A 14,639-nucleotide genomic window follows, 5' to 3' on the forward strand; every position below is an offset into this window, starting at 1 on the left:
CTCAAATAAATAAACCTTAAAAAAAAAAAAGACAGAAAGTAGGTGAAAGTGCTACCCAAAACAGGAAAGCGGAGAAAGGAGAGAAGTGGGTTAGGCATGGCTGGTGCCGCGGCTCACTAGGCTAATCCTCCACTTGCGGCACCAACACCACAGGTTCTAGTCCCGGTCAGGGTGCCGGATTCTGTCCTGGTTGCCCCTCTTCCAGGCCAGCTCTCTGCTGTGGCCCGGGAAGGCAGTGGAGGATGGCCCAAGTGCTTGGGCCCTGCACCCCATGGGAGACCAGGAGAAGCACCTGGCTCCTGGCTTCGGATCAGCGCGGTGCGCTGGCCACAGCGCGCCAGCCGCGGCGGCCATTGGAGGGTGAACCAACGGCAAAAGGAAGACCTTTCTCTCTGTCTCTCTCTCTCACTATCCACTCTGCCTGTCCAAAAAAAAAAAAAAAAAAAAAAAAGAAGTGGGCTGGGCTGAGATCTTACACAGTTGCCAGGGGCGCACTTGGAGATGCTGCCACAAATGAAGACACAGGGATGAGCAGCAGGCAGCAGGACTTCTGGGCTGGGGCTCCTCAGCAGAGCAGTGGGCGCCAATGTGGGTGGCGGGGGTCTGGGGGGGTAGAAGAAAGGCTGTAGCTCAGCCCTGCTGCCTTCACTCCCAAGTTCAGCTGCTGCGTCATATCTGACTCTGGGGCAACCCCATGGAGACCTGTTTTTTACAGAGTTCATAATACAGATTTTTGAGAATGGGGCAGAAAACTCATTGTTTTGCTGTTATTCCAACTCAGTGAGTTGGGCTGCCCAGCTCTGATTCCCCAGAAACAGTCTGCCGGGGGCCCTGAATCCCTACCAACCCCACTTAGGGACTATGCAAGGTAGAACCAAGCAGGCGGACAGATTTATGGGAAACACACGGGGCTACCTGAGACTCCTTCTGCTTTGGGCTCTTGGGATGACCCATAGTGTGCACCAATTTAGATGGACAGTCCTGGTATCCAGGAGCCAGGAGCTTCTTCCAGGTCTCCCACGTGAGGACAGGGGTCCAAGCACTTGGGCCATCTTCCACTGCTTTCCCAGACCATTATGCAAACCAACAAGAGCAGGGTGGGTGAAACTGCAGGAGAAATAAGGTTCCCAAAGAACAGGTACGGGCAGGAGTGTGGAGGTACAGCTCCACCCTTGCCTTGGGGGTCTGCGTATGAGCCCCGGGCTTTACCCCCTGCCAACTCTCGCTCTTTGTCCCCTGGAGCCTTTTCTTTTCTTTCTTTCTTTTTTTTTTTTTTTTTTTTTTTTTTTTTTTTGACAGGCAGAGTGGATAATGAGAGAGAGAGAGACAGAGAGAAAGGTCTTCCTTTGCCGTTGGTTCACCCTCCAATGGCCGCCGCAGCCGGCGCGCTGAGGCTGGCGTACCACGCTGATCTGAAGCCAGGAGCCAGGTGCTTCTCCTGGTCTCCCATGTGGGTGCAGGGCCCAAGCACTTGGGCCATCCTCCACTGCACTCCCAGGCCACAGCAGAGAGCTGGCCTGGAAGAGGAGCAACTGGAACAGAATCCGGCACCCCTACCGGGACTAGAACCGGTGTGCCAGCGCCGCAAGGCAGAGGATTAACCTATTGAGCCCCGGCGCCGGCACCTTTTCTTGCAGTACTAACCCATCGCCTGCTCCCTGATACTTGTAAGCAGATATGTTCTTCTTAAAAACTTCGACTTGGAGGTTGGCATTGTGACACAGTGGTCTAAACCACTGCTGTTAACACTGGCATCCCATAGTGACATGCTGATTCCAGTCTTGGCTACTCTGCATCGAATACAGCTCCCTGCTAATATTCCCAGGCACTCAGCGGAAGATGACCCAAGTACTTGGGCCCCTACCACCTATATGGGAGGCTCAGATGGAGCTCCAGGCTCCTCCTGGCTTTGGCCTGGACCAGCCCCACTTGTTGCAGTGGACAAAAGATATCCCTCTGTTTCTATCTCACTCTGCCTTTCAAATAAATGAATAAACCTTAAAACAACAACAAGCATAATAGTTCCCCAGGTCCTTGGGATCCAGTTCAAGTCCTTAGCAAGGCACACAATGTCCTTCACGAACCCACCCCTTCCCTTTCCTAATCTCATCTCCTGTGCTTCCCTCCGCTCAGTCATAAAGACTGTGAGTTTGAAGTGGGCAGAAAAGGTTGCGATGGACAAAAAAAAAGGGTATCCTTTCAATGGACAATGGAACACTGGACATTTGTCCAGTGTACCCTTCCATGGTGTCTGATTCTACCAGGGTCTGCACTGTTCTTGATCTTGAAGAATACTATTTTACAACTGTCGAAGTCACAGAAAACTGGTTGTAATGCAAAGAATTCTTGGCCATAACGCTGCAAATGAATTTCAACTGGTACAGATGCACCTGACCCTCCAGTCCCTGTGGGGGAGGCCAGTTGTCCATCCATTAGCATATTCTCAGTATCCCTGACTGCCTATATAGGTTGCCACTCTCTGGATTCTCCTCTAAGTTGGCTTTTCCATCCTATAGTTTTCTCATTAACCAATGAGCTGAGTAAAATCTCTGACATCGATTCATCGATGTTTGCTCTAGGCCCACAGTTTTACTTTTTGAAAATATTATCCTTTAATATGCCCTAAAGTTGCAGTCATGTCCAGAGTTTCAGGGTTCTTCACAGTCTTTCGCACTTCTTTCCTTGCTGCTGCCTCTACCAAGAACCCAAACTGCTTCTTTTTCCCATTTTCTGAACCCAGCTCAAATGTCACCCCCTCGGTGCAGCTGTGCCTCTCTCCTTGTGTAAAATTCATTGCTCACAGAACAGTTCATCCACTCTGAATTCTAGCATGAGCGCCATCGCATGCAAATTATTTTGAGGGGTCTGTTTCCACCCTTAGACCTTGGGCTATGCCGTAAAATGGACTCTGTCCTATTCGCCAGACCCCCTGTGCCAACCACACACCACCTAGCAAAGCAGCACCCCAGCCGTATGTATGTGTGACTCTTCAGCATTCATGGAGTGGAGAATCGGGCTTAGTAACTGTCACCAAGTCCTGGTTCAGAAGAGACACAAGGAGGATTCAAACAATCAGGTCCCTCACACAGATCTCCCAACCTCGACTACCCCAGCTCTCCCTTCAACACAGGAGGCTCCAGCAAGAAGGGAGCATGGGCATCTGTCAAGTAGATTCCAAACCTGGTACCCAGACTCCTCCTCGTGACCCCCGCCCCCCAGTGTGAACCGGGACAATGCAACAAGGCGCAGGCCCTTTCGGACAGAGAGGAAGGTGTTGGCTTTACTGCAGAGGAAGTAAAACACCGTGGGCAGCATCTGGAGAAACACACCATGCCCTGGACGCCTGGGGTAATTTGGAGGGTGGTGGCTGCTTCTCCTTCACCGCCTCTCACCAAAGCTCTGGGGCTGGTATGCTCTGGGCAGGAGAGAGAAGAGAATGCACCAAAGATCTAATCTCTCTTGGCAGACTCTGTGTCAACACTGCAGGGTTACTCCGCCCTGGGCAAACAGGGCTACAGAGGCCTTGCCACCCGGTGCCTCCCTGACTTCTAATAAGGGCAACAAGTGCCCTTATTAGATGTGGGGCCAGGCTGCCCAGGCAGGATTCTGGCTCTGCCCCTTCCGGATCATGTGTCCTTGGGCAAACCACACAGTTCTCTGTGCCTCAGTTTCCTCATCTGCAGTAATCAGAGCACCAACCTCAGGGTTGCTGTGAGGATTAGATGACCTGAGATAAAGCATTCAGCCCGGTGCCTGGCGTGCAGTAAACAGCCAACCCCCATCACGCTGTTCCTAGGATTATTCTACTATGGGGCCTGCCTCGCCTTACCTGGGGAGGACTTGCGTCATTACCTCATTCTCTGCCATTTTGCTTTCTTTTCTATCATCAGCTCCTTCTTGGTCTCTATCAGGTCTCTTGGTTTTATTTTTCTCACTCTGCTTGGACTTGGCGCCCTCAGGGGCCCTAGCGACCTTGGGCCCCAGCCCGTCTTCCTTGCCTGAGTCATCGGGGTGGGGGTGCCTGCTCTCCCGCAGCCTGGCCTCTTCTTTCCTCCTGGATCTCCCAGGGGCCTCCTGCTGTTGCTTTAGATGCTTGTCCGACTTGGCTTTAGGCTCTTTCCGGTAGTAGCCGTCTTCCCGGCTTTTGTAGCTGGACGCAGAGTGGATGAGGTTGGGGGACCCAGACCTTGGGTACCTGTCCCGGTAGCCCCTCCCTCCTTCCAGTCGCTCATCCAGGTCGGCCTTGTCTGGCTGCCGGGGGTAGTGCTTGCGATCGTGCGCCCACGTGTCAGTCCTGTCCCTCTTGTCCTCTCCGTTCTCCCTCCAGGGGCCTGGGTCTCGCTCCTCTTCCCTCCTGGCATAGGGAGAGTGCTCCCACGAGTCCCGGCCGTTGCCCCAGTCAGCCCGGGAGGGGACTGGGGGACTGTGGGAAGAGCTGCAGGAGGTGAAGCTTGGTGTATGGGACCTTGGAGAGAGGGACCGGCTCACTGGACTGCGAGACCGTGGCCTCTCTGGGCCGTATCTGCCAGGGATCAAAGGAGCAGGATTAGAATTTGTACCCCATGCCACCAACCTGGGCACAGAAGACACAGCCTCTCTGGGGACAGCTGTGCATCCTGCACTCACAGTGCTCCAGAACCACACAGAGTGGCCCAGGAGCAAGGCTTTCCTTCCCTCCTGGCTTCTGGTAGCGGTGGTGGTAGTGGGAGATGGGGGAGGGGGTGGGATGGACAAACAAGAGAACAAAAGCCCCATGCCTGAACAGTTACTTACAGATACACACAGGAGGCTACTTCAAAAAGGCCATGGAAAAACGGAGTTAAAAGATTGGTTGATTTTGGTACAAAAACATCTTTTACAATTGATGTATTTATTTAAAAGACAGAGTTACAAACACACAAACACACACACAGATGGAGAGATGGAGAGAGAGAGAGAGAGATTCTTTCATCCAATGGTTCACTCCCCAAATTGTTGCAAAGACCTGTGCTGGGCCAGGCTGAAGCCAGGAGTCAGGAACTCCATCTGGGTCTCCCAAATGGGTGGCAAGGAGCCAAGTACTTGGGCCACCTTCTGCTGCTTTCGCAGGAGTGTTAGCAGAGAGCTGGCTTGGAAGTAGAGCATCCGGGACTCGATCGGCACTTATATGGGATGCCAGTGTTGCAGGTAGCAGTTTAACCCACTGCACCACAATGCAGGCCCCTTGGTACAAAAATTTTTTGAAGTCTATGCATAATTTACTCATAATGTGCATTTCCATGAATTTTCTAATTTTCTGTGAATTCCCTAAAGACCATTATATACTCATAGACACATACACACACACACACACTCACTCACTCACACACACACACGTTATTAAACAGATCAACTGAGTCCTGCCCCTATCATTCTAAAAGGACAAGCATTTTTCATTTGGGTCTCAAACACAGAAAAACCCTGCAGCCCTCACTGCCCAGGAGACAGGAAGGTATGGTTCTCTAGGACCAAGATACCTTGACCATCATGGGGGAAACAGCCTGGGCTCATGCCCTCTCTAGTGGGGTGAGAGCGCCCCCTGTGGTATCCCTGGGTAAGATCCCAGAATGCATCAGCCAGGTGCAGGCTCCTGCTGCTTTCAAACCCACGCTTTCCACAGGGACTGACTTTGTAGGGCAGTGACTGTGGTCAACTTGCAGCCCCCAGCTTGGCCTGGTCACAACCCTCAGTTGGGAGAAATGGGTTGGAAAACTGAATGCATTCAATGTACAGAGTAAATGACTGTGCAGGGAGTTTGCGGGATCATCTACATTCAGCTCATGAAAAATCCAGAGCTCGCTCCAGACCAAAATGCCCCTCCCTCTACACACACACTGTCAGGCTGTCTTAGTGGAATGCAGACTTGCCCCAGAGGACCAAATATTTAAAAAAGCTTGCTATATTCCTTTCCAACAAAGCAGGAGCAACTGAGAAGCAGCCCAACACCTGGCATTTTCCTGACGTGTAACTGGAGCAGCACTTCTGGACTGGACTACATCAGTGCCCAGAAGGGCCGATGGATGGGGCAAAGGTAAGGACAGGACATGTTGTGGTTCAAATACCCCTAAGAGTCAGAAAGAGGAGAGTGTTCCCACTGCTGAGACTCTGCCAAGACCTCACCTGTCTGCTTCCCGGAACAAGTCCCTTTCCCTCTGGGAATGGATGTCCTGGATGATGGCAGCCACGGCTTTCCCAGGTTTCTAGACAGAGAGAGATCACCATGAGATGAGGGTGGCCTTGCAAACACCCAAGGGCAGCTGCTGTGATGTGGGCTGCTCACTGCCCAGGCCACCAGAGGGGGAAAGGTGCCCTTTGTGCAGGGGGAAGAAAGGTCTGACGCCAGGGATGTGGAGTGGGAGCGGAGAGAGCACGGCGCCCAGGGAGCTGGGGAAAGAAGGAAGCTGGAGCTTCCTGTCCATGTGCTGGCAACAGGTAGCACTTGATAATTCCTACCACCTCCCAAGTTAAAAATCAAAAGGATTAAACATGAAAGAGAGGAAGGGAGGGAGGGAGAGAGGGAGAGAGGGAGAGAGGGAGAGAGGGAGGGAGGGAGGGAGGGAGGACAATGGTTTTATAAATGCGGAGACCTGAAAACCGTTGCATGCAGCCTTCACAACAAGTGTGTGCAAATGGAGACCCAGAGTCTCCCCTGCATAATTCCGGGGCCGCCAGTCACAGGGCGCTCCATGCAGATGGTGTCGCCCAGGGTTGTGCTGAGCTAAGGGACACATTCAAGGTCACAGGTAGTGAAAGACTTGAGTGTGGACATTTTACCTCCAAGCTCCTTTCCATGTCCTTGCCCCCTTTAACACCTTTCTCTAGCATGTTCATCCACAGGGGTGATGTGATGCAAAAGCAAATATGTGAGCTGGGCAGGGTGTCATGCGACACAGCTGTGAATGCCAGGCACCCAAGGGCTCTGTCCTTTCCGGAGGTCACTCTGTGGTGGTTGTACCAGCTCAGGACCAAATCCAGCCCCCAAATCCCAAACCAAAACTCTTTCCTACACCCAGGATGAACAAACAATGACAGAACAATACAAAATAAATGACCAGAGCAGGCATTAGCCCAGTGGGTAGCAGTCTGGTTAAGATGCCTGCACCCCACGTTGGAGGACTGGGGCTTCATACTCAGCTCCGGCTCCTAATCCCGGCTGCCTGCTAATGAAGATCCTGGGAGGCAATGGTGCTGGCTCAAGGACTTGTGTTGCTGTGATCCATTGAGTTCTCCACACGGGAGACTTAGACTGAGTTCTCAGCTGTGGCTTCAGCCCGGCCTAGCCTCAGCCATTATGGGCATTTGGTGAGTGAGTCAGTAGACAGGAGGTCTGTCTGTCCATGCCCCCACTCCACCCCTGCCACTGTCTCTCAATAAGCAAATAAAACTTTAAATATAAATCATTTAAAAAAAGAAATTCATGGGCACGAAAAAAAAAAAAAGGCAGTAACATCTTCCAAGAGATTCTGTGGGATCTATCCCTTTAATAAAAGTGCACTGAGCAGGGAGTTATATCTCAATAAAGTTGATTTAAAAAAAATTAAAACCCAGGGCTGGCTCTGTGGCTCAGTGGGTTAATGCCCTGGCCTGAAGCGCCAGCATCCCATATGGGCACTGGTTCTAGTCCCGGCTGCTCCTCTTCCGATCCAGCTCTCTGCTATGGCCTGGGAAAGCAGAAGATGGCCCAAGTCCTTGGGCCCCTGCACCCACGTGGGAGACCTGGAAGAAGCTTCTGGCTCCTGGCTTCGGATTGGCGCAGTTCCGGCTGTTACAGCCAATTGGGGAATCATGGAATGGAAGATCTCTCTCTCTCTCTCTCTGCCTCTCTTCTCTCTGTATAACTCTGACTTTCAAATAAATAAATAAATCTTAAAAAAAAAATTAAAACCCTCAGTCTGTAGTACCAACTTTTGGTAGAGTTTTATTAAGAAACTTAATGAATGCCCTTTTCATCCTTAATTTTTTCCATGTAGTTTACAGAATCCTGAAATCTTAGGCGCCATGCAAATATAGGTTATCATCATGTATCTCATTTTGTAGGTGGGAAAACCAGGTGCTGTGGCGTCCTCTGGCTGGGACTCGGACACTATGGGCACTGTGAGTGGTGCAGGCAGGAAAACCGCGGAGTAAAGGTGAGAAGGAAGGGAGAACTGCCTGTGGTTGAGGGCCAGGACACAGAGAAGAGATAACAAACGCTCAAGCCAGGGTGGGGTCTCTTGTCAACCTGAGCAGCAGGGAAAAGGCAAGAAATTCAAAGACGAGGCTGAGACCCCCCCACCCCCACCCCTGTGGCTGTGAAGAAGTAGGAGGTTAAGAGGCCAGACAATCCCCTGTGCTTAGTCCTGGTCAGGATACACACCCAAAACCGGCCCTGAACAACCTCAGTAAATGGCCTCTTACGTTCAGGCGTAGTGTAAAGGTTGGTCCACTTACTAGTAGCCAGATCAGCCAGGACACTCTGTCAACCAACAATTCAACTGCTTGAAATGCACCACAACCAGAGACCCAAGGCCAAACACGGCAGGAAGCCACAGCTGTTGGCCTGGACCAAGAAGAAGGCTGGTGCTGCCCAAGACCCCTCCTCCCAGCATACTCGAGACCACCGGCCCTTCAGCCAGGGTTGCTGGCTCATCCAGGAGTGACCGCACTGACCATGGGTATCCCGCTGAGTGGGTCGTCTTCCTGACTGCCCACCTTGGGCCTCACGATGAAAGTCAGCTACCGTGCCATCAGCAGCAAGGGCGGCCAGGACAGCCAGGCCGCAGAAAGACCCCTCGGCGCTGCCTTCCCACAGGTGAGCGTCAGAGCTGGGGAAAGCTGGCAGCAGCCAGCAGAGCCAGACTGACGTGACGAGACGTGCTGCTCCCGGGAGGCCACATTTTGCATCCTAAATCCATAGCTCGTATGGCCAAGCCGGAATAGGCAAAGACTGAGGGATGTGCCTCCAAACTGGGTTAAACATATCACGGCAACTTTTCAGAACATAAAAATTCTCAGGCCGGCACCGCGGCTCACTAGGATAATCCTCCACCTAGTGGCGCCGGCACACCGGGTTCTAGTCCCGTTTGGGGCGCTGGATTCTGTCCCAATTTCTCCTCTTCCAGGCCAGCTCTCTGCTGTGGCCCAGGAGTGCAGTGGAGGATGCCCCAAGTGCTTGGGCCCTGCACCCCATGGGAGACCAGGAGAAGCAGCTGGCTCCTGGCTTCTGTTCAGCGCGATGCGCCGGCCGCAGTGCGCCAGCCACGGCGGCCATTGGAGGGTGAACCAACGGCAAAAAGGAAGACCTTTCTCCCTGTCTCTCTGTCTCTCTCTCACTATCCACTCTGCCTGTCCAAAAAAAAAAAAAAAAAAAAAATTCTCTGAAGCGGTGGGATGACAGAATTTCTGTAGCACAATGAGTCCCCACAGCCCCAGGGGTCTCCTGTTCTGAGACCTCGAATCCTCATGATCATTCCTTCCAGCCCAGACCCAGCAAAGCCTGAAGTGGGAGGAGGCCAATGGCCTTGTGGTTTTGAAGCTCACCATGGACAGCATAGGGAGGAGTGGTGAGATGTGTAGGGGCAGCGACGTGGCACATCAGGGCGAGAGGCATCCCAGGAGCTCACGGTCCCTACCGCACTATGGGCATCACAAACAGCTGGGCCCAAGCCTTCCCCTCTTAGGGTTCCCTCCAAGAGGGGCAGAGCAGGTCCATCAGGCACCACACATGGAAACGTCCTCTTGTCACCTATGTAGTCCCCCAGGAGTCACAGAGATGCCCGTGGAGAGCTTCCTTGAGGGCTACAAGAGCCCCTTCTTGGTTTAAACATCCCCCAACTTCCTCCTGGGGGCCACTGTCAGCCCAGTGTCCTATGGAGCTCTCTGGGTTACTTCCATACAGATCCCAGGTCCCTGGTGAGGGTGCCCTGGGCTGTTGACCACACAGCCAACACCAGCCCTTTGCATGGAACACCTGTTCCAACATAAATGGCTGCAGAGATGAGGGCTGTGGCTGAGGAGAACCAACACATCAGGGTGCAAATACTCTACACCGTGGCTAGTGATCACAGGCATTGTGCCACCTTCTGAGCATCAGACGGTCTGTTCTACTATTTTAAGTGCTGATTACAAGTGTGTGGCTCTCTGGACCAAACACCCTGCTAGCTGCCACCTGAGAAGGACACAGAGTGTCCAAAGGTTTTCAAACAACAGAAGTGGCTTTTCCAAATCCTAAGAACAATCCTCTCCACCTTCCTCTTTGGGCCACAGCATCTAAAAGGCAGGCAGGGGAAAGAAGAAAGTGGAGATGAGGCTACAATGATGTTGCCAATAGAAATCTGGGTATCTTTTTGTTGTAGAACCTCTTAAACACAGATAAAAGGAGAGAGAATGGTATGTTGGACACCCCCCCCCCATTAATCCATTAGCCATCTTCAACAATTCTGACCAATCCTGCTGCATCTGCCCCCCCCCCCCAATTCCCATCCCATCCCTCTCCTCTCTCCCTAGGTTAATCTAAAGCACATCTCAGATGTTCCATCTTCTCATCCACTCTATGACGTTGTTGTTGCAATCCAGCACCCCACAGGGGACATTTATTTCCAATGCTTGCTGACAACTCACCTTGCTGCTTCCAAGACAATAGAGAGATTCCAAGCCCTCACACAGACCTTGGAAAGTGCTCCATTCTAAGAGGGAGGCACCCAACTTGGAATCTCAAACAAGGAGAGCAGCCCCAGCTTCACTCCCACCTGGCTGCGTAATCTAGGGTCAAGGTTTGCTGCCTGTGGAAGACTCACTTTCTCCAGCTATAAAGGTGGGATAACGGAGCCCATTTGGCATCCACCAAGAGCCTCTGGGCATGGCAGTGTCTACACAAAAGGCTCAGCCAAATAAAAGGGGCTGCCAGTGAGCTTCATGCCTTCTGACAGCACTACAGTTGTCTCACATACCTCTGGAGCCCTGGGTGATGCAACCTTCCAGATGGGCCCACAGCCCATCACAGCAGGACCCCATCAGGCAGCCCTGATTGTTTCTGACATAACTGGGCCCCCCAGCCTGTGCACCTCTTCTTGCTCAGTTCCTTCTGCATGCAAACAAGCCTTTCCCCCTGCAGCTGATTCCCTCCATGCTTCAAGGAACGGCTCCCTTCTTTACACTCCAAGTCACACTGACCCTCTGCTGGCTCCTGCACTTACGCACTCGTGGTTAAATCTTGTATAACTTTGCATAAGAATAGCTCGTCCCCCTATTAGACAGTAAACTGACCCAAAGGGAGGACCACGTTTCACACGAATGACAGCTACAGGTACCATGCCTTACGTGGAGAAGATCTTCAGGCACCAGTTTGCTGATTGGATCTGTCCAACTGGGAACATCACAGGCTACTTACAGGCCCACTTCCTAAGGTAGGAGGCCTGCTATGTGGCTAGGAGGCTGGCAAGACGGGCAGTTCTGAAACCAGGCCATCTGCCTTGGAGTTTCAGCCTCACCCCAGATCTACTGAATGAGACTCTGGGAAAGAGGACTTGAACAGCCCTTGACAATGTCTGACACGGTGAATGGGAGACATTGTCTAAATTATTCCAAGTTCCCTTCTGCATCAAAGACATTATAAACTTGCACATCTAGGACAAGCATACAGAGCTACCCAGAAAACAGCCTCATCTTGCCCAGGCCTACAGGAAGAAAAACAATTCCTTAATGTTGCTTCCTTGGATTTTCTCTGTTTCATTCATTCCACATGTTTGCTAGACACCTGTCATGTGGAAGGCTCATCCCAAATCCCCCAGGGAATAGAACCCCTGTCACAGCAGTGCATGGGGCAATATGATATGAGCATGAGGAAGTATCATTCATGAGAGGAGAGCAAAAATGCCATAAAATCTCTCCAGTCTCTCTCTCCATTTTCCCTAAAGAGCAGAAAATAAAGTCAGAGGAGAAAGACCAATCAACATGTGCTCCCACCACTGCAAACTCTGTGGGACCCAACATGGACCCATTTTGAATACAGAAGTTCACTGTCCACCTCCTTAGGACCCATTCCCCCTCTTCCTGGTAGCAGCTGTTTCTCCCCCGTCTCACTCCAGGGGTCTGGATGGGTCTCTACCCCTGACTGTAAAGATGTACTGAGTGACATGAGTCTGGCCAATCACAGCGAAGCCTCCCTGTGGCCAGAGATTGGTACAGAGATAGGCACATATAGTAAGCTAGTCCAATCAAAATGACCCTAGCACTTTTGTGGGAGCTAGGAGTAAAATCTCTGGCTACCTCTTATTGAAGGCTATGGAGGATGAGAAGTCAGAGCTGCTGAAGTCACAGTAACCATCACGCCATCTAGGGGAGACAGCCTGGGGCTGCTAAGGACCGTCCCAGAACAACATCAACCGAGCAGAAGGCACAGTGGGGAGAAACCAAGTCTCATGAGATCATCTGGGCCCTGGCGCCAGCCATACCTGCTGCCAGAGCTACTCCTGGATTTACCATGCCATAATAATTCCTCTTATTACTGCATCAATAGGTGAGACAAAATGAATTTCTGTTACTTGCAGAGAGAGACCTAGCTGATTCATGTCCACATAGGGACCATAAAGCATGCATTGCTCCATAGTGGAGACCTGCTTTAAAGATACTTTCACGTAAGTGATCCCATGGGACCTTTACAGTGACTCTGAGAGGCAGCGTCACGGCTTGGGGAGCAGAGAACACTCACTGAAGATCAGAACACGATGTGCTCCACAGGCCTTCCCACTCAGAGTGGGCTCTGCGCACCAGCAGTACAGCATCTCCTAGGAGTTGTCAGAAATGCAGAATCAGGGTTGGGTGTCGTGATGCAGCAGCTTAAGCCACAGCTAAGGACGTCTACATCCCATAACTGGAGTGCCAGTTTCAATCCTGACTACTCCACACTTCCAATTCAGCTTCCTACTGAACCTAGGTGGCAATGGATGATGGCCCAAGTATATGTATGGGTTCCTGCCATCCATGTGGGAGCCCCACATGGATTTCCTGGATCCTGGATTCAGCCAGGGCTGGATGGCCACAGGCATTAGGGGAGTGAACCAGCAGATGGAAGATGGATATTTTTTCTCTCTCTCTCTCTTCCTTCTTCCTCTCTCCCTCCTTCCTTCTCTGTCACTCTGCCTTTCAAATAAGTAAATCTTTAAAACAAACAAAAACATAAACTCAGAATCACAGCCCTTGCTCAGAAACACATTTTAACAAGACCCCTGCGTGGCTGGCACACACACTGCAGTTGGAGAGGCTCTGTCCGTTAGAATGCTGCCTCTGTTTCTTCCTGCCCAGGCTACCTGGTTTCTCTCTGTGTTTTCCTGTGGACAACAGAGATTATAATGACAACATAATGATGCAGCAAAACCAAAATGTTCTTAGGTTTTCCTCACGGCCCTTCCAGTAACTATGATCTGGGGCAAGTCACCTATTAGCACCAGTTTCCTCTTGTGTGAAATTGAGATAATGATACCTGTCTGACAGGGCTGACGTCAGGATGAAGGCAGATAATATATGGCAAGTGTTTGGGACATTATTTGCCCCCAAATAATTCAATTAATGGTACACATTATTGTTATTGTTGTACTCTCTTAATTACTGTAATTATCCACCCTACGCACCTCACACGGTAGGGAGATTGTGAGATTTAAAGGTAATATAAGTTTAAAAAATTGCTAAAACTAAAGAACTCAAGGTATAGTTCTTTCCTGTTCTGGCAACTGAAGTTCCCAGAGGTTAAGCAACTCATCTGAGCTTGCCCCAGCAGGAAGGGATAGCACCTGGGTTGGCACCACCACCCTCCAAGCTGGCACAGGTCACGAGGCTGTGGATGGTTCTGTGGTTACACGTCTCTCCTCCCACCAGACTGAGCTCCTCACACGCCTGCCACTTCCACACCCATGGCACCAGGCCCAGCTCCGGCCAACGGTGAACACTGAACGAGCATCTGCAGAATGCAAACCTTGACCACATGATCTTTTTAAAAAAACCCATGGTTTTTGCCCCATCCCAAACTATCTCCCTCCGCAAGGTATTACAGCATCTTGGTACTTTAATGTAAGAAGCTGATTACCACTGTAGCTCCTAATTAGAAACTTACGACAACATCTCATCTGGAGACCAAAGCTCCTCTGTGAACTCAGTGGAGAAATTCAGTTCTAGCCCCAGGGGAGAAACCAGGAGAACAGGAACTTTGGCTGGGTACAGAATGGGGAGGGATCTTTCACTGAGAGAAGGAGGGGAGGGGAGAGGAGGGGAGGGGAGGGGAGGGGAGGGGAGGGGAGGGCTCACGTTCTGCTTGGAGCACCCTAGTTGGCAAAGGAACTTCAGAGGCAACAATGCAAGCAAAGCAGAATCAGCTTGGGCAAATGGTTGACATATTCCTGGTCTACATATGGAGACTTGTCAGAACGCTATCCTGCTGGAAGCAACCACCGAGCCTTTGTTTTCTGGCTGCAAACTAGAAGATTAAGGGCATTGTTAAGGACTATGAGACCTCAAAAGGGACCCTAAGTAAATGAGGAATGAGATGAAGTAAAGTGGAAAAGATTCCTATTGAATAATACAGAAGGTACAAAATAAGAGCATAGACTTAGATGCAAATACAGCATTAATTATAAGAAACCCAAATAGAT

General features: G+C 51.2%; 1 protein-coding gene and 1 long non-coding RNA gene across 5 annotated transcripts in view; one reads left to right on the forward strand and one right to left on the reverse strand.

Annotated features, from left to right (window-relative positions):
* The window catches only part of RBM20 (RNA binding motif protein 20), a 217,576-nt gene that overhangs the window by 21,917 nt on the left and 181,020 nt on the right, over nucleotides 1-14,639 (reverse strand). For all 4 annotated transcript variants that reach the window (XM_008270500.4, XM_051823573.2, XM_070057233.1 and 1 more), the window contains exons 8-9: nucleotides 6,139-6,218; nucleotides 3,853-4,522 (exon numbers count right to left, since the gene is read on the reverse strand). In XM_008270500.4, the coding sequence (XP_008268722.3) occupies nucleotides 3,853-4,522; nucleotides 6,139-6,218 (750 nt within the window). The remainder of the gene's footprint in view (nucleotides 1-3,852; nucleotides 4,523-6,138; nucleotides 6,219-14,639) is intronic.
* Nucleotides 5,924-7,902, forward strand: LOC138845306 (uncharacterized). The gene is made up of 2 exons (XR_011382269.1): nucleotides 5,924-6,049; nucleotides 7,666-7,902. It is a non-coding gene; the product is annotated as an uncharacterized lncRNA (long non-coding RNA).

The sequence above is a fragment of the Oryctolagus cuniculus genome, chromosome 15 (assembly GCF_964237555.1).
Source record: "Oryctolagus cuniculus chromosome 15, mOryCun1.1, whole genome shotgun sequence".
Lineage (NCBI taxonomy): Eukaryota > Metazoa > Chordata > Mammalia > Lagomorpha > Leporidae > Oryctolagus > Oryctolagus cuniculus.